The sequence below is a fragment of the Hirundo rustica genome, chromosome 8 (genome assembly GCF_015227805.2).
Source record: "Hirundo rustica isolate bHirRus1 chromosome 8, bHirRus1.pri.v3, whole genome shotgun sequence".
Lineage (NCBI taxonomy): Eukaryota > Metazoa > Chordata > Aves > Passeriformes > Hirundinidae > Hirundo > Hirundo rustica.
Window position 1 is genome coordinate 14,736,910 of NC_053457.1, and position 20,888 is coordinate 14,757,797.

The 20,888-nt window shown below is 37.4% G+C and overlaps 1 protein-coding gene across 17 annotated transcripts in view; it reads right to left on the reverse strand.

Annotated features, from left to right (window-relative positions):
- KAT6B (lysine acetyltransferase 6B) overlaps positions 1–20,888 on the reverse strand; it is a 107,161-nt gene that overhangs the window by 43,861 nt on the left and 42,412 nt on the right. For all 17 annotated transcript variants that reach the window (XM_040071038.2, XM_040071037.1, XM_040071028.1 and 14 more), the window contains 4 exons: positions 9,965–10,073; positions 4,096–4,211; positions 3,846–3,927; positions 2,722–2,854 (listed from right to left, as the gene is read on the reverse strand). In XM_040071038.2, the coding sequence (XP_039926972.1) occupies positions 2,722–2,854; positions 3,846–3,927; positions 4,096–4,211; positions 9,965–10,073 (440 nt within the window). The remainder of the gene's footprint in view (positions 1–2,721; positions 2,855–3,845; positions 3,928–4,095; positions 4,212–9,964; positions 10,074–20,888) is intronic.

Below are 20,888 nucleotides of genomic sequence, written 5' to 3' on the forward strand. Positions count from 1 at the left end.
AACAAACCCTAAAACTTCTAAGTCTTTCGAATCCTTTGGTGTCATACACACAGGACTATCACAGGACCTATTCTCAGTACCAGATGTGGTAATCACCAGCAGTGCCAGGGGCCAGCACACACCTGGTTTAAATTAATCTGACTCAGTACTTGCCTGTGAAGGGTTTCCTACACATGGTCAACAGGCAAAAAATTATTCCAGCACCACTGGAAAGATCTTCTTTGTACTATACAAGGACTAAATGGCATTGGCTAACCTTCCTGTATTTCATGTGACCACACACTTTTTTATGTGTGACACTATTGTCTTCCATACTCCACAATCACTTTTAAATGGGACTTCGTGTGGAAGAGTCTCTTCCCTTATTCCATCTCCAACCACTATTTTTCCAAAACAAGATTACTTTGTTTTCATATATGAGACACTGAAGTAATAGAAATGTGCTGGCAGTATTGCAAATATTTATTTTACAAAGAGCTTCCCAAGCACTCCTGTAACATGCTCATGCAGCTCACATGCTACAAAGGAAACCTTTATGAAAATATTAATAATCTTCATATAATACTAAAAGAACTTCTGCATCTTTTGGCATGATGTTCACTTTAAAAGTTGCAGCTCAGAATCTCAATAGGAAAACATCACAGGAAAACCTTCATAAAATTTCCAATCTTTCTATTACACATTTGAGGAAGGAGGAGAAACAGAATTAGCATTGGGCAGGGGGGTGGGCCTTGCTGCTAAATCCACCCATTGGGAACCCAAACCAGAGGCATGGTCTGTAGAGAAAATGGCAGGACTGTATTAGAACCAGTCCTGGTTCTGGTCAGGGCAGGGTTAATTTTTGCAGTAGCCAAGGGGAACATGTCCAAGGCCCAGAGGTCATTCTGTACCACCTCAGGGGCAGAGAAAGAGACCCTCTTCCAGGGAGAAGGGGTTCTTTCCAGTCGGGTAAGCAGGGAGCAGCTGGGTAACACCATTCCAAACAATCACATGTGGATTGTTTTGCCTGTCTCATACACTTTATAATGGGTACTGTAGCTGTTACTGTTTGCTTTCCTATCTCACTGCCGTTTCCAGTAAATTGTTCTTATCTCAGCCTGGATCTTTACTTTTTGTGCCTTCACTTCTCCCCTCCAGCCACTAGCAAGGGGAGGGGGAAGCAAGCAAGCAGCCCATGGTTTGGAGTCTCAGCAGTAGCACTAAGCTGGGGAGTACCACTCCTGAACCACAAGAGAGCCCTAACCTCCAGCTGAAGGTTTATGTGTTTTCAAAGGCTAAAGCCAGAAGTACAACTAAAGCCCAAGGCATAGCTAGAGATATAGGGAATATTTTTATTATGCACACACCATGATAGATAGGAAGCTCAATGACCTTCAAATTCCTAAGCTATTTATTCAGGAGGAGAATGGTACAATGTCTAACAGCACGGTCTCATCAGCCAGTACAACTACATCTTTTACTTTCATGTAGTGTCACACTCAATTCCTGTCCTGAACTACTTTCCTAGAGCAACATACATTGAACTTTAGGACAAGAACCAAAAAGGCAAAATGAAAGATCCTGGCAGAGAGAAAGGCAAAAGAGAATACAGCAAGATGCACAGTATCAAGTACATCAGCTTGACCAGTGCACTATAATATAAGTGCTTTTCCTCTTTTCCTTCTATTTTCACATGTGGACTCCACTGGCTTCAAAAATCCTTGTTTTGCAAAATGCAGCTTTACAGCAGCTCCCATGCAATTCTGAATAACACAAGACAGTTTTTAGACTGTAGAGAAGAATGTCACAATGTACTGAATGAGTAGTTGGTAGAGTCAGAAAGCTTTTCACTGCTCAGTTGACACAGCCAAACAGTTAAATAATATTTAAACAGGGGGGAAAAAAAGGTGTACGTGGATAGGAACATGTGATGGAGGGCAACATGCTACTGTAGCTGACACAGAATCTGTTCCTGTTTAACACTCAGTATTGGAGTGTTGTAATGTCAACTCAGTATTGGAACACTAAACAATTCTCTAACCAAGACTTACAATGTCCATCTACAGCGTTTACTGGGAAGACAGATGCTAAAAAAAAATATTACAGCACACTCTTCTTTTAGATAAACACAGACCTGAGAAGCAAGAGGAATTGCAATCTCTTTTCCTAGTAACTGGTGGCAGCTTAACAGCAGAATTCAAGTAATAATCCTTCCCTGAGTACCAGTGAAACTAGAACTTCCCTATCACTTGTATAGTTTGCTTTTTGGAATGGGTTTTGTGAGCAGGTATTAACTAATAAAGTAGTTTTTATACAGTTTTCAAACAGTTCTTTGAGGAGAACGGTCTCCTGAAGTTGTATAGAAGTAGCTTGATGTTATCCACTTTGTATTCTGTGGGTACTTCAATTATTGGAAGCTAAACTTAAAAGACAGCTGTGGCATGTGTTATTAAACAGGAGTTTATTTGCATCTGCTACAGGTAAAATTTTTGATAAAAATTTACAGGATCTGAAAAATTTGGTTACAGTAGTTTTTTTACCACCTTCTGACATGACATCTAAGGCACCTACTATAACTCAGAAGTTATTGAACATTGGGCTGAAAGGCACATGCTAAATCACATGTTATCTATTTTCCCCAACTTGAAATACAGTTAAAAGCTGTGCTTAAACCTGTATCAAACTCTTAGCTGACTACATTCTCAGAAACATCTAAAGAAATAAGAACCAAGAGAAACTTACAACATTCGTTGCTTTAATTTATTTTTCGGCCGTCCAATAGGTTTTGCATATCGTCTCCTTATTTGCGCAGCTTTCTCATGAAGCAGCTTTCTCCCTTTCTTCTTTGGCCTACAGACCTGGCAAATCCACATCCCTATACAAGAAAAAAAGAGTTCACTTGTACACAGTTTATCTATTCTGTACTGCAGGTAGGTAGCAAGGTACCTACCAAGCGCATCAAGGTCAGCAAATCATCTCTTGAACAGAACATAGGGAAGGGAAAGTGGGCAAAGCAAGTGATCCACCTCTATCCATACTCTGAAATTTTTAAAAGTAAAGTGCTCATGGAAACGGGGAAAAAGAAGCAACAAGGATCACATAGAAGATTATGAGCAATTAGGTTCCTAGAAGAATTTTTGTTCTAGCATGTCCCTCCTTATACTGCCTAGCTCTTTCTCCAGACACAGGAGAGGATAAAAAATTTATGTGCCTGTTACAAAGCCACTAGGGTAGCACATGCTAAAGAACATACTACATCATACCTAGGTATATTTGTCTTGATACACAATTTGAATTTAGCATCATTTTAACATTAGATAGCCATGTCTAAACATTGATTGTAGATAAGGCTGGGGACTGGGAGGGGAGGAACTGGACAAAGTCTTTAATGTAACTTTAAGATTAGGGGAACCCACAAAGATGTAAGAGCAAAAACGAGAGGTGCCGTAAGTCAGAAATCTAGAGGATTAGACAATCTCAAGACACATGCATTCTGTTTTGTTTGCCTGTTTTTCCAGTTACTCTTACAAAAGGCATGAAGAAGAATCTCTTCTACATGTTCCAAGGACTTCTTTGTCAGCGTATATACTCCAATTTAAACAGCCTTTCTAAAATTTCACCTTCAATAAACTGGGCAACAACTCATTACACAGTGGATTCATCTGGTCAACTATATGCAGACTTTCATTATTTTCCTGAGGAAAAACCCCCTCATACAATGACAAATAAAATTGCCTTTGATATGAAGGAAATCACACTATTTATCATTGAAAAGAAAAATGAAAACTGCATGCTCGAGAGGTTTTGGTCACTTAACACAAAACTGCAAATGAAAGTATTTTCATGGCAAGGATTTCTAAGTTCACCTTTTGGCATTCGGGACAGTGGCGGGTCACAGCATTCCATGTGGAACCCTCTATCACAGGAGTCGCAAAAAAGCATGTTATCCTGGGAGGGCAAGGATGAGGGGGTGGAGAAAAGGAAAAAGGGGAAAAAAAGACTTAATACAGCATTGCTTGAAGTTGTACACCAATTATTTGCACTTGCACGTGTGCTAATTATAAAGCTACTATAGACAAAGAAAAGTCAAGTAGGCACTGAACAAGTCTAACTTACTGCATTTTTGCCTTGGATCCTACACGCACTACACGTCTTGCATTCAATACACTGCCACCTCAAGGCCTTCACGTTTGTTGTTAACTCAGGACAGAACTTCAAACACGATGGATGTCCTAAAAAACACCAAAATGTTATAGACAGCTTGAGATTTAAGATTGGTTAGATCGATTTTGAAGTTCAGCAGGATGCAGCCAGCAGCATCAGAACCCTGCAAGCACCAGCTGCTTTCAGAATTTTGCAACACATTATTTAACTCATCTACTTCATAGAAATATACAGAATAATTGTCATGAAACCCATTCATTAAGACATAATAGAAGTCAATTTTCTACCTATCTGACACCAGTGAATGGTCTACATAAGCACCTAAAACTGAACTTTTTATTTTCACTAGGTTATTTCTATAGCATATTAAACTATCATTGCTTCTGAAAAAGTATATTTATAAACTTGACCACACCCCCCCTTTCTTAGAAGTGCAAAATAAACAGAGGAAATCTTTAGATAAAACTGCATTAGTTATTTTTCTAACTATATTATCTACCAAAGAAACCAAATAGCCAAACTATATGCATTTTTTTATTTCAAGCTATTACTTAATTATACACAATGAACAATTTCAGAGTAATAAAAAGGGAAAAAAATGGATATGGCAACTGGCATAAGGAAAACATACTGCAATAGAAGGTATAAAATTGAGGGTATGGGGGCAGAGCAGTTGAACTACCACCTCCCACAAAACACAAAAATTCCTTGGCAGGACCATCCTGTTTTCACAGTAGCCTTGAAGGCCTACGTGACTTTTCCAATTAACAGAAGATACCAGACAACTGAACACATCCAACACCTTAGGCAGTATGGGCAGTGATTTTTTCATGTCTTCAACAACCTCGGAGCATACCCTTAATCCAGAAAAGATGAAAGCACTGCTCCATAGGAAGGGATAAGCCTTCCCAGGGAAACACTTTATGATAGTCTCATATTCAGAGATTATGTACCAAGAACACAAACACAGAAGTTGTCAGAGAAAAAAGAATCCCTGATGCCACGGCTGCAGTGATGTGGCACACATCAGAGGTGCTTTCCTCCCACTGTCAGAGTTGGGATGAGAGCTTTCTTCTTGGTAAGGGCACGGTCACAGAGATTCAGACTTCCTCCACCAACTGTTTCTCAGTCCAGGACTGAACTAAAACACCACAAATAAAAATACAATATAATCTATGAGCATTTGCTATTTTTGTCTTCTAACGGACTGAGGCATGAATGGCAAAAACTGATGCAATGAAAAAGCCACCTGAATAAGTGACAATTTCAGCTTTTACTTCCTTTTATTCTATTTATCCAAGGCTTAAACCACTTTATTGTTAAACTTTAAAAGACAACTTGAATTGTGCATTTTCTCAAAACAAAATGCAGGGATATAATTATTAGTAAGGAGCAATCAGTAATAAATTCAAAAAGTAGTTTCAGAAAGATATTGAAAAAGCATAGCCATCTGATTCTTAGCATACAGTTTAAGATATACCGACATTTTTTGTGGTTAAAATTGAGTATGCGCTTTCAAGAACGTGACAAATATACTGTAACTGCAAAGATGAGTTCAATGAGATACTGTTCCTTTCAATGAAACCACCTAGAGAGGCTGATATTAGTAATCAATATCACATAAAGACTTATTTTTTCAACGATGACTTAACAATTCTATCAACACGTTAAAGAGTAGTCATAAATCAATCACTTTCATGTATTTAATTACAGGTATCTACCCTGCACAGAAGTGATTTATTTCACAGAGCAAGTAAATTGCAGTTAAAATTACTGATTTTAATTTTGTTTTAAGTAAATAACTGCAATATTTAAACATATGAAACATCCATTCTCACTGGTTGGTAATCACTAGTTGAACAAATTAAGTGTAACCATGTTACTTTATAGCTCTTATCTACCAATGCAACACTTCTCATTCAAGCAATCACACAGCTTAATACAGTTCTTTAAGCACTAGATTTTATTATCAGACAAAAATTCAAGAAAAATATTCTACTGGTATTAAACATGAAGATTCTGCCTGCAATTCCAAATCTTTGAGCCACAAGCAACTAGAACTGGAACAGTGCAAATGGGAACCATCACTATGTATTTGCCATGTTTTACACTGTCTTTTCTAGGTATGCACTAGCAGAGAGCCCAGAAACTTTTAGATTTCAAAATACCATATGGTATTGTTCTTTAAAGCGGGTAATACTTAAACTATTCATTTTAGACACAAATTGACATAGTACAAATAAAACAATAACATGTATAGGGTAATGCCTATCAGATATTAAGTGGTAACCAACAAGTTTCAATTTTAAAAATATCTCTGTTTAACTAACTACAGTCATAGCAGTTATACAGATTTTGTAATTTAACAGATTTCCATAGTCACTGAAGTTACTGTGCCCTTCACTGACTTTACAGCTTTTTTTGTTCTTTTAATTTGAGAGCTGAAGGAAAGCATGTTTTGGGCTTCCAAACTTGCAGTATTTCAGCTCTAACTAATCTAAACTAAAATTAAAAACATACTATCTTCTCCATATCCAGAAGCTGATAAAACTCCAAGAGGTTTCCAAGACTACTTTGAAGTGTCTAAACTGGTAATTTCTCCTGGTTCCACCATGTGACTTTCTTTTAAAACTCAGCAGCATCATTATTTTAATGTATCAAACAAGTTTACCAGATTACTGGAAATTTAGACCTTTGCAAGCTGGAACATTTCATCAGGAATACATACAGGCTTGCTTTAAAATGAAACATTTCCAAATTTCTTCGTCCGTGTTAGAAACAGTAAAGATTTGTGATTCACTGACATGGCAGAAATAGGTGAGATCAGGAAGTCAAAAGTGAGGGTCTCATTCCTTTGTGATTGAAGGCAATTTCTTTAACCTGCCCACTTTTGTGTCTTCCTCACAAAGCTGAGCCTTTTTTATTCATTAAAGGACTTGATGAAAAAGCTAGTCTTTTAGAAGAATAAGCATTAGATCAGTGACTACAATTAAACACAGTGCTGAATTAGTTATGCTAATATCTCCAGTTATTTTTAACTTTAACATAAATGCTGACAACTACTGTATAAGATAACTCACCAAAAAAAACAAACCAGCAAACCCTCAACTTGTGTCTGATAATGTTTTAGGTAGAAAGCATTATTATTTAGGGAGACTTTAGCTATGAGCAGAGATGGTCAGTGCACCTGTCTTGGGAATGTACCAGTTCTTTCTACCTGCAAGGTTCTCAGCAGTTCATTTTATCCAATTAGCCCAATATCTTTACACAGATAGCAATAATTAAGACAATTTCTACATTGTATACGTTAAATAAAAAGCACACCCTAAATAAGCATAAAGCATACACTAAATCTCATTTAGAAAGCAATCTCTGCCCAGTTCTTTCCAAACATCTTCTGTCCCTATTCCTCTTAACCTGAGTCCAGTTTTTCTGGTGCTCTGTCCTCCAGCCTCCTCTACCCATCATCTTTGATCAGTAATCCTCTTGCCCCCTCAGAATAACATACAATTTGAGAGCAGAGTACCCGTAGGTATACTACTTTTCACTATTTTCCCCCCTTCTAAAAAATATTTATAATTCTCCAGTCTTTTTCCCTCCTTATTCTACAACTTCAAACCCTTATAAAAATCCATTGGCAGCAGCTCTTTAATAGCTTCTGCACATCTTGTTTGGAAAAATAGAAGCAGAGTTCGATTCCAGTTCTCAAGTGTATCGATCTTTCAAAATCAAGAGATAGGGGAAAAGCAGGAGAGGGGGAAAAAGAAACAAAACAAAACCAACACAAAACCCAACCAAAACCAAGAGGAACTATGTCTGCTTTTGTAATGGGATTTGTTTTCTCACATCTGACATCCCTCATCTTACTTCCTGAGAAAATCCTCTGTGCCAACTGACATAGCAGTGCATTTCATTTCTACTACCCTAATACTTTTTCTTCCCAATCCCACAGAAATGTGCAGTTATCCAAAGACAAAAGCAACTTGACACAAAAACAAAAAGGGAAAACAGACATGCCAGTAGTGGGCACTGCAATTTAATCTCTGATCAACTGAACAATTTGCTTGCTGTGCACAACATGCAATTTCTTTTCTATTTGTTAGACAGCAAGACCAGCTTTGAGATAGACTGCAATGTGCAAAATTACAAATCCAATTACAATAAAACTCCACTCGAGTGAAGTTTTGTTATTTATAAATTGCACTGAAATTGGTTTTTATTTTAGTTAGGCATCAGTAGCTAAAGTTTAACCATCCAGCAAACTGATTGGCAGTCTCAACATTTCATTCCTTATATCTAATACATCTGAGGAACTAATTAAAGATAATTTAGTCTTAATGAGGCAGAGAGAATGTATCGGTGTTAATTCAAATAGAAGCTGATCCATGAAAGTCAAGACTTCCAATTCTAAAGTGTCTTAAGACCCACCAGGGAATTATTACACAACAGAAGAGTAGCTGATATCTAAGCTCACCTGATTAACGTAAAATCTGTGCACCAGAGTCTAACCAAGCATTAATTTTGCAAATATCAGAAAGATTTGAAAACAGAGAAGACCTGTAAACCACTAAAGGAAGACAATTTAAAACCTATGGGGTTTGTTGTTGCATACTAGGTTTAAAAAGTCATTATCTTATTTCAAAGTGTAATAATTGGCTAAAAATATACTAAAAAAATACACTGGCTAAAATACAAAGCAACTATCAGGGTGACAGATTGAGAAGCAGGCAATCAATAACATATCCTGATTAACTGAAAACATGTTTTTATTCATACTGTTTTGTTTTTACTCAAGTACTGATGTAGTCTATCCTGGGTACTGCCATAGTCAGCATACCCACGAAATGATGATACCCATGGACTCGACATTCAGAGTATCAGAGCTGGAAGGGACCCACAAGGATCATCGAGTCCAGCTCCTGGCCCTTCACAGGGCATCCCCAAGAGTCACACCATGTGCCTGAGAGCACTGTCCAAATGCTTCTTGGTGCAGTGCTGCTTTTTGGCAGCCTTGGTGCAGTGACCAGTGCCCTGGGGAGCTGTTCCAGCGCACAAGCACCCTCTGGGTAAAGAAGCTCTCTCTAAACCTCCCCTGACACAAGTGCAGGCTCTTCCCTCGGGCCACAGCACTGGTCACCACAGAGAAGAGAAGCACCTGCATCAGGAACAGCCAGAGTCTGCAAGAGCTGCTGCAAGACACAGGAACAAGGTACATGCAATCAGCAGTGTCATTATCCTGTGCCAGCCAAGGAACAGGCTGCCCACCTGATGTGCTACGTTACCTGAAATACTATTCAAATTCCCTCTTGAGTAACAGAACAATTTTATTAAAAAAATAACTGGATACTCAAGGTATGCAGCAGCAAAGACTGCTACATAGTCTTTATTACTGTGATTACTCCTCAGCTGCTGAAACGTTGCAAATCTGCAACCAAAATTCTTGATCATCGTTTGATGTCACAATGTAAAACTGAGTTTTCAGAGCCAACATAGATCCCAAACAATAACTGAATTCTTGTATTGTAAAAGTGTGGTTTCCTCCTCTTTATTTACTCAGCAGATCTATACTTTGACATAAAAATGAATTCATAGCTCTCACTTATAATTATCCTGATTATGCAGATGACAAAATTCAAGTTTAAAAATGATAAAACAAACAAAAACCAAACCAACAAACAAAACCAAGAAAACCAACAACAAACTCTTCCACCCTCCTGGGTTCAGTTCTCAATTTACATTTGTTCCAAGAGAGGATAAGGTTCACAAGTTTAAAATATTTTTAGAAGACATATTAAAACATAAACATTTTCAGCCAACTTACCACTGCTGCCACAATCTGCACAAGACAAGAGCTCTTCTGGTTTTTTTTCACGATTTGATTCTTTTGTTCCCAAGCAAAAGCTACATATCGGGATGGGATCGGCTCGTGGCTAGATTTAAAAAGAAACAGACAGTTAGCTAACATAAAAAACCCCAAGCCAAAACCCACCAGCCTCCGTGGCTTTTACTTGGTATTTTGTTGTACCACATATTAATTGCCAAGGCAAACGCCCACTTTAGTAACTCTGTTGCAAAGTTTTTAGCTTAACATACTTCATACACTTTAAGTTGGTCCATAATAAGCCACCCTGTGTATTAATCCACGTGAACATCTCCAATACAAGACCAGTGTTAACTAAAACAAGGAAAATTTGAACTTGGGATACTATTCCTGCACACCCAATTGCAATCCAGAACACAATCACTTATTCTTCCAATGTAACAGTGCCCAAAGATCAAGATGTAGACGAGTCTTTATTACAGACAAATATAGTTCCTTTACACAAGAAAACAAACTTACTAAAAATTCTCAAATTCAGTACTCATTTTATTACTTGGAAATCCAATACAACTCATACCTCTCTCTGAAACTACCATTTTAGGGTGAAAGCACTAGATTTAACAGATCAACAGTTATCCATGCCAGTCTGGTGCGTCCCATCAGCCTTGATCCACATTAATAATAAAAAAACACGCAAATCTTTCAATGTCTGGAAGCAATAAACAGAACTCTACAGAGAATTACTTCAGAATTGATACAAATTTATTTCCAGTCTTCCTTATCAATTACATGACAAACTATCAGAGAATAAATATCTATTATATAATTTCTGCATTACATTTTAGTGCTTTAATGAAAACACTAACCTGCAACATCCAAAATATTAACGTATTAATGACTACATGGAAGTATCAGTAAACAGGTCTGTAACAAATAAAATTATATGCAACTATTTCTCCCAAATGGGATAGTCAAATAACAGACTACCTTTTAGCCGAGAGTATCACAATAACTCAGATTAAAATGGCTTCTTTCACAAATTCGTAGTTTCCAGATTCAGGAAAGCAATGCTGTTACTTTACCATATGAAAGCAATCATTTATTTGCTTTACCTTCATTTTCTATTTCCTCTTTATGCTACAATACTTTGAAAGGTGGCAGGCTATCTGCACTTGACCTATAAATCTGTATTCTATTACAGATCTGGGAAGTGGGCAATGCTTTTTAAAGGTATTCTTCTGAAGGAATTAGTTCTATGGTGATGTGCCCTTATATCTCAATATAACACAGAAATATTGAAACTATTTTTATGTTATTAAGCTTTATGATCATTTTAAGCCAAGCAGCATGAAGAAAACTGACACAAGGAACATTTGCCCTAGCTATAGAAGAGGAGCACACAAACATACTTCCATATAAACATACCCCAAAGCACCGTACTTTTTCTGAAAACTTAGTCCTCAGAAGGTCTGCTCACTGTTCAACTCTTTACAATGCAATTACTGAAATACTGACATACTTGTATACCCCAAAGAATATACACAAAAGATAAACAGAGCTGAACTTTTCTTCAGTAAGGAGATGTGTTCTTTCATCATTTACAAAAGGGAACTGCTGTAACCTTCTTATAACCAATAGGAACAAACGCCATCTGCAGCCTTTTGTCTTACTAAGGGCTCCAGTATGGATTACATTATGCTTAGCTGAAATATGAAATTGCTACTGGGATAAAAACAATCCTTTAAGTTATAAAACAGGCAGCTTTCAAAAATGGTCATACTTAAAAAAAAGCATTATTGGTGTTGTCAGTTTTAGAAGGATAACATTGAATGAGATCAGCAGTTCTATAGGTGGGAAGGGTTATAGTAATTACTTGCAGGACTCTCACTTGTTAAAAACAACATATATATAAATAAGATAAAATACAATTATTTAATTACTATTCTTATCAGTCAGATATAATTCAACAGATCTTATGCATCGTTTTGCTCTTATCACATATGTAACTGGGGCAAAACTATATTCAAACAAAATACATAAACTATACCAATAATCAGAAGCATAAAAAAGGGTCCAGAGCTATTCAAACAGATTTTGCAGCACTGTGTGGACATTCCTTAACTAGTACTTAAAGTTTAATACAGATAATTTTAAAAGACAGATTATTCTTTTAGTGGAATCCAGTAAAAATCTCCTCTTGGCAACCATACCATTCTCTTTCCCTTCGATGTAACAGTGCTTTAGCAATTTCAAAAAGGCTTGCACTGATAAATAATTTACAAAGCTTCACATATCATTCAAATCCAGGTCCACAATCTCATCTATCTTCCAAGATTTTTTTTTTTTTTTTTTTTTTTTTTTTTGCTCTAGGAAAAGACATGGCCATTAGCCAACATTCATTTACTTCCCTATTTCAAACATGCCCCCACCTCCTCCTTCACCTCCCCCCCCCCTCTTTTTTTTTCTGAGGGTAAAATAAAGGACAAAGGTTGTTGGCAGTTCAGGGCTACAAAGACTGATGTTCCCATACCAAAACTCATCACGAAGAGCTTGCAAATCCTATTACTTCATATACAAGTTTCCAAGAAACTTACAGGCTCCAGTATATTCTTAGAAGCCATTTGCATTCATAACTGTATTACAGGGTCTGTTCTCACAACTACTCAAAGTTAAGAATACACACACACTCCTGTCAGCACAGTAAACAAGACATCATTTCACTTTGCTTTAGCCTGCACAGTTGAAGCCAACCTGAATTCATACTGGTAGTATTAGTTCTGGCTCACAACTGTCTCAATTAGCATAAACTAAGGTGATTTGGGGTTAATTTTGGGAGGGGCAGTGCGTATTTTTAGCTGTTTATTAACAGCAGCAGAATGTAGTCCAAACAGCAATGCACTTCCTACCTTAATCAGAGAGAGCACTAAGAGAAATTAATCTATTTTTCCAATCAGTAGTTTATCTTTGAAAATATAGCCATCACTTATCATCTGAAAAACAATGATTAGTCTTCAGGAAGGTTAATTCCATTTCATCTCTTACAGGAAGGAGTTCTATTCAAGTCAATTATTCAACATGCAGTATTTTGTAGCAGATGAACCAGTAATACTTTTTGTGTTAATATTTAATATTAATATTTGCATTACAAAAGCTTCAGGAGTTTGATGTTCGCTCTCTCACACCAGGGAGGTCTGAATAACTCTTACCAGGTAACATACTGTTGTTTCAACAGAACTAATAAGCTGAGGAGAATTTTTCATCCCTTTAATTTTGCCAACAAGGTAATTGACAACTTGCAAAGCAATTTCGTTAGCTAGGCTACTAGAAACTGAACATCCAAATTTAAAAGATCGCCTTGTTCTAATCACTGTATTCCCAATTGCGTAAGAGTAAATTTACAGAAAATTCATCCCTTATGCCAACACGCATTCAGAAATGGAATTTTCAAAGAGCAGTCAGGAAACTGGATTTAACAAAAAATAAAGATATACACAGCATGGAGCAATAACAGACCATCATCTCAGCACCTGTAAACAGGTTGGGTTTTTATTTTACTTTCCAAGTAGAAATTGAACATACTTATTTAAGCATCACCCATTCAACTGCCAGTCAATCAGCCCCTTAAAACATCATCCATAGAACAACTGCAGTCCATCAATCCTCTAAATAGCGCTAAAACTGTGCACTGTATGACAATATTATATCACCAAAAAACACCACCAAAACCCAATTTCACAACATTTATAATTTCAAAATTATTCTAAGCAATAATTGACTGTGATCATTCTAACACTTGAAACAGTTTTCACTAAAAATATGAATGTGTGTACACTAGATTTTGTTTATAGCTCCATTATTTCAGTCAATAAAGAACACAAGAATAAAAACCATGTTTAATAAAAGTTTGTGCTACAGATAAAGCCTAAAAATAAAAGGTATTGGTTTAGTGCCCTCAATAAGTATTTTGTAATCGATCCAACTGAAAAAAAAAAAACCCCACCACCCCAAAGCCACCAAAAAACCCCAAAGCATTTTAACTATTTGACCTAGTTTACACATTGTGAAACATTAAAGACCCACTATCCTTACTGCTCACAGTCTTCACATATTCTGCATTCTGTCTGGTTCGCAAAAAATAAAGAATCATAGGATGGTTTAGATTAGAAAGGACAGAAACCTAATTCCAACTGCCCTGCCACGGGCAAGGACACCTTTCATATCATCACTAATTCAGAAATAACAACATAATGTGAGCATTAGTTAAACTAGCGCAGCGTCCATGCTTAAGCAGAGACTTAGAAGTCACTTATGCAACCAGTAAATTATTTTGTTTATTTTAATGACTCACAGCTATCTATTCTGAAAAACTAACAGGCCTTGCCCCTGCACAAAATCGACCCTTGGTAAAAATTCAGCTGGACTTCTATTACCTTATGCCAGAACTTGTCTCAGAACTACAACTCAAAAAAACATTTTTTTTTTCCTATGTAGTTTCTGTGCTTGTTGAATTTATATGCTTATTTGATTATATTTATAGTTACCACAAAATTCTTAAAGCATTTAGCATGTTCTAACATCCCACCCCCAATGAAGTCACATTAAGTCCTGAAAAGTTTTATTTTACTTTATTTTTGAGTATGCAGAGTTACCCCAAACCATAAATCCCACTCAAAGCAAGAAGATTCCTATTTGCACTGCTATAGCACTCTGAGGTTTTAAAGAGATTGTCTGAAAACAGTTAGGCTGTGTACGCAAAATTACAGTCTTAAGTGCTACCTCATTAAGTGTTATACACACATTAAAAGAAATTAAAAGTTTCACACACACTCCCAAGAAATTTGACTAGTAAACCAAAAACCTCAACTGTTCATATTTGCAACTGCCTCTCCATGCCTTTTCAGAACCACCTCAACATCATCTGACTACCTGCTAGAAAACCATCCTTCTGCATGATACCCAAGCATTAGATCTCTGTTATCCTGTGAACAGAAACAGCATGTAAGTAATAACAGGGTTACCAGGATCGAGGGGCAAATTTTACTGAAAAGTGACACTGCCATGACCTTCAATACAGATCCACTGTCCTGGTCCCAGCCTATTTACAGCCTTAGGAAGGACAGAAGCAGCAAGCTGCCTTTCTCAGAATACCTACATTTTCACAAAGTACCTTTGAGGGCTGTCTCCACTCCTTTTTTTAATTTTGTTTTTACCATGGTTTGAAAAAAAGAGAAGTCTTTGAACAATAAACACTGCCAGAGGCACCCCTAAATACTGTTTTTTAAAATATTAATATTAAAAAGCAGAAGCTTTATCAAGGACAGGTACTGATTTCTGTCTCAGCTACCGAAGCAACCACTCTTGGTTCCAGGTAAAGCAAGGTTCTGTGAATACTTTCAGCTGCAATCCCTTTTGTGCATTTATTCTGTGTGTGTAAAAACCAACTTACTCTCCACATCTGAAAAAAAATAACCATAGTTCAGGAACTATAAGTTGAACTAAATTTAGAAATTTCGAAACAACTTGCTAATTATCCAGTAGCTCCCATGTTAGTCCTACAGGCCCACAAAGCTTGGTGAACAGGGCACACTAACTCAAACACATCCTGACAGGCACAAGTGTGGAAACATTACACCTGCTACAAACCTTAATGCAGCAAAAATGCATTCAAAGAGCACAAAGCAAAGGCCAGTAACAAGGGCAGTTCCAAAAAGAGAGGACTGACCAGGCTGTGAACTTTCTTTATTACGCTTTTAAATCAACTAACTGCATAAATGGTATGTATTGAGGAAAAGCTACAGTCTGACACTTCCCCTCTTCCCCCCAAAGATTATCATCATTGCTAGAATGCAGCTTTGTGTGCCTTTTTTTGGTATAAAACTCACTTCCTTACTACACAGTGGCTTTCTCTGCTCACATCTCCCTCCTGTGCTTTGAAAGGGCATCTCTCTAAGGGCATTGTGATATACAAAGTAACCATCAGAGACACCTAGCATTATGCAAAAAAAAAGCAAATTTAAAACCCTTCATGTCCTCCTGGATTCACATACCCCAAAGCCATCTAACTGCAAGAGTAATACTAGATTAGCTTAGACTTAATTAGCTGCACATAAGCCAACATGCATTCATGTTTCATTTTTAGTTTATATCCACTGAAAATGTTAAAATTCCCCTTTCTGTTGAAAAGCCATCACTCAAAGCAAGCACAGAAGACATCTAGAGAAAGGTGCAAAGCAGCAGCTCAAAAATACAGCTAAGTCTCCTGTTCCTCTGGAGGATCAGCTTTCATTTTCAACAGAACAAATATAAAGCCCCTGCACTTACAGAAGGGAGGCTTTCCAACTACAGCCCAAATTCAACAGACACACAGAATTACTGTAGTCAGTTGAAAAACAGCCCTTGGATATGCGTAGGCCTTGCTGCTGTTTATGTCAACAATCTCTGATACTTTACTTATTTAAACTGTATCCATCCCTTCTGTGATCTTGCATTAATTTCTGTGTGCCAGGGCTTAACCCCAGCTGGCAACTAAGATCCACACAGCTGCTCACTCATTACCCCCACATGGGGATGGGGAAGAGATTCAGAGCAGTCAAAGTGGAGAACTCATGGGTTGAGATAAAGAGTTTAGTAGCCAAAGCAAGAGCCATATACACAAGCAAAGCACACCAAGGAATTGATGCACCGGTGCCCATGGGCAGGCAGGTGTTCAGCCATCACCAGGAGAGAGGGGCCCCTTCACACCATCACCCTGTGTTGGTGTACTGCACTGCTGCCCTCTCTCTCCCACTTGATACAACAAGGGTAACATTTTATGGTATGGTATGCCTTTGGTCAGCTGGGATCAGCTCCCCTGCCTAGATAACCTCCAGGATTCCTGAGCACCTCCAGCCTCCTCACCAGCAGGGATGTGTGAGAAGCAGAAGATGCCCTGACTCTATGTAAGCACTGCTCGGCAGTAACTGTAACTATCCCTGCCTTGTCAACACCATTTCCAGCACAAACCCAAGAGATCATCCTATAATAGATACTCTAAATAAAACAAACCTCTGCCCTAATCAATATCAGCACACTGTGGTAGCACTACAGAAGAAAGTAAGCTTTCTCCTCCTGCATGAAAATGAATTTGTTCTTTAATTTGTAGGTTTCCTGCCTTGGTCCTGCACCTGGGACTAAACAATTGAAAAATGTATTCACCTTTCCATTGCAATAGTAAGAGTGCTTTTAACTAATAAGAAGTTCTGTAGCCAAGGCTATTAATATAACTGGGCTATGAAGAAGGTAATCCTCAAATTCTCTCTTACGCATTCCCCAATCTGAGATCAGAGCCCAGCTACAGAACCTGCCACTACAAGGTACTTTTGATTACCAGGTTATCAACAGCCCAAGGATGTAAATACATCCTATATACACTGCAGTTTTCTCTTTGCATCTTCCTGCAATTCTGATGACCACGACCTACATTGTGTAAACATAACCTTGGGCCGAGCAGTCTTCAGCCTTCCTCAAAGTTTATCTTCAATCATTCTGAAGTGAAAAGACTAAGGGAAAAAAGTTATTTTAACACTTTTCAGCTATGTTATTAATACCTGTGGCAATATAGTTCCTTCAGGAATACACATCTAAGTCATCTCTATCAAACAGATGAAATTGAACAGATCATGCAACATCGGTACTGCATGTAGGCAATTCCATTCAGCTACAATTGAGTTTGACCTCTTTCACCTTCTGCAAGGTACCCTCAGGAAATTGGTTCAAAATGCATTTCTAAGTTAGACTTTATATAAAGATAACTCAGTTCCATTTTCTTGATACCTAAGACATAGATCTGTCTTCAGACTCATCTGAAAAGATATTTCAATAACACTTAAAATTTAAGGGGCTCCAACATTTTTTAATTCCAAACTTCATCCTTTCTACTTCCTTACTTGCCTACTATGAGACCAGCAACTGTTTCAAAATCTAAACATCTTACTACCCAGATTCTGACTAAAAGACTTTTTTCTTTGTACGCCTGTGTTTGTTAAATTACACTCTTCAATCTGACACACAAAGCAACCTCAAGTGTACCAATAACATGCTTGCATTTCTTCATTCCCTCTCCAATTAGCCCATTGACTTCCACAACCAAATACGAGCTCATACTGCAGATCCAACGAAGCATATTATCCATACGTTGTGTTATTCCTTACATACCTACCCCTGGTCAAAGAATGCCACATCTTCCAAGTGACACCTTTTTATTTCACATAGCTCAGTTATTTTTTTTCTCCAAATAAGTAATTTACTCTTCCCAACTCCCTCAAAACTCAATTCGTTAAATCCATCTAGATGTCTTAAGAGCATCACATATTTGGTATTTGCCATGCACTCTTTATAGTAAAAATTATGTCCTTCAAATCTCCCCTTCAAGACCACTTCTAGGTATTCATTCAGAGATAAAGCGCATTATGTATCTAGCTTTCGACAATCCTGCTCATCACATGCTAATTTCCATAATGCCTTCTTTATCTCAGTTTCTTCATATGCTTAGGGGACTCCCAAACACGGTATCCACTAGTTTTTGTCACATGTATACACAGTTGTTCAAACGGGATTGCATTTTCCAAACCCAAATTTTACCTTTTACTGCACTGCAAGTCGAATGAAGCAGGTGATGCACATAACCACAAGGAAAGCTGTGGTGCAATTCACAGACCATCAACCCATGGCCACGTCAACTTCTACATTCTTTGGGGAAATGTATTGTTTTTACACAGATTAAATAAACTCCAGTATGAAAAGCACATGCTTCATTGCTATGATATTATGTTTACTCAGACGTTTGTATATATGCGTATTTTTATCCATAACTTATTACCAAAGTCATCCTACATAAATGTGTATAATGTTTGCAGCGTGGCACAGGATAATTATTAGTTGTCTTGATGCTAATTGCTCAGGGAAAATGTTTAATTGCATATTAAATTGATCATATGCATATTTTATCTAGTTTACTCTTTGGGGCAAATTTACTGTCAGCACAATCTAGATTGGAATAGCAGTATACTAAATACAGAAGCAGGGCTTCTTGAAACTGGGCTAGTGTTTGAAATGCAATTCTAAATAAAACAAGCAGAGCCCTGTTCTACTCCAAGATGAAGCGGGTGAATTTCTGCACAAAGTCAAGACATATCCTGCCTAGTTGCCTCATATAAGGTAAAATATTAGGGAAAGGAAAAATATTAGGACCAAAGCAAAATTATTATGGCTAGAAATTCCAGGACCTGATATGGGATTACAAGAGAACTATTTCTTCAGATTTCTTGCACTTACATGATTAGGAAATAGAAACTTTAAACAGAGAACACATACATTGTGTTTTTGTTGTGTACATTTTGGGTTTTAAAACAAAATAGCGGTTTTAGTTTTAACTCATGCATATAACTTGACATCCTTTCTGCTCAATTATTTCAAGAGCGAATGCAGGATAAATTACATCACTGTAAATAACACAGTCACATCTCTTACCAAGGCCCAAGCAGTAGAAAAATGACATGGCTGAGCTCATATTCTTACAGGCAACAAGTGGCAGCAGCTTGGCCATTTACCATTTGATTTTTCGTCACTTGTTTCCCTCTAGTAAAACACACTGTCACTAAGATACTTCTCTACCAGGTGAGCTACGGAGTAATACAAGTAATGAAAACCTACTTATTTATCTATTTTTTCTTTAAAAAATGAAGTAATTCCCAGTCTCCTTTCTGAAGCAAGAGGATGTGGACAAACAGCTGATTAAATGCTAACAGCTTCATCTTTTTTTTTCCCCCTGACAGGAACTAAACTTTATTCTTGAGAAGAAAAGCAGTTTATCCAACAGCCAGACACTGAAATCACTTGCAGGCATTTACCTTTACAAGCCATTGCCCAAGACACAAAGCCATTGAAAATCTCCCAGCTCTGTAAAGTACATACAGTACATTTTATACAAGACTTGGGAGAGTAGCAATTTTTTGCTTGATCATGGGCTGAAATCCATGGCAGAGGATAATAAAGGGGAATAGGCACGGTAGCCCTGTACCCCAAGGAGTTACCCCAAGAGGCTGGCACTTCCAACAAATTACACAAATTGTTTTGTCAGTCTCTGCTTCTTTACAGGTATAGATCATGTTCAACAGTGACATGCTATCAAGAAATCACAACCCTCCAAATCAAAAAGCAATTTCGTAATTAAAAACCCAGATCACTGTAGGTCATTTTACAAATAGAGTAAAATAATCTCCCTTAGAATACAATAAAGCACTGCTAACTAGCCATGTGATGTAAACCAGAGCTCGAACAGCTCAGAACAAAGACAGTAAACATTTCACAGAAGACCAGTTTTTCTTAGAAAGGCATTCAAGTAGGCCTATTATATAAAATTAAAAGAAAGTCTCTTGAAGGAAAGAGGCTTAAAATTTGCCTTAAGTATTACATTTAAGCTGGTGGATGCAGGAGAGGAGGGGGAATTTAAAAAAATTATTGCAGCAACTTGTATTGCGTGGCTTTTAGAAACAAATCCGGTGAGGCTCTCGAGCATTGGTTTCAATTTATCTTCCACACTATTTCCAGGTATTAGTCAATGCAGCCCACAATGCCATTCTCTGTCCTACTAATAATATTAAGTTGCCAGGCTACTCAAGGAAAACATGAATTCTAGCATCAGCATTTGTGCAAAAGGACACAAAAAAGGACATGAGAAAGGTCATAATGAAGTTCATTAAGTCAGCAGCTTGTTGACTGTAACTTCATGAGGGATTTTTAAGCAGTGCTTCAAAGGTATTTATGCTGTGCTTCAAAAGCAGCAGCTGGACTACTGATAGCCTAAAGAAGGTGATGAGCAACTTCAACAAAAAGGCAAAACCAAAGGATTTATTAATTAAGAATGAATTAAGAAATCATCACTTAG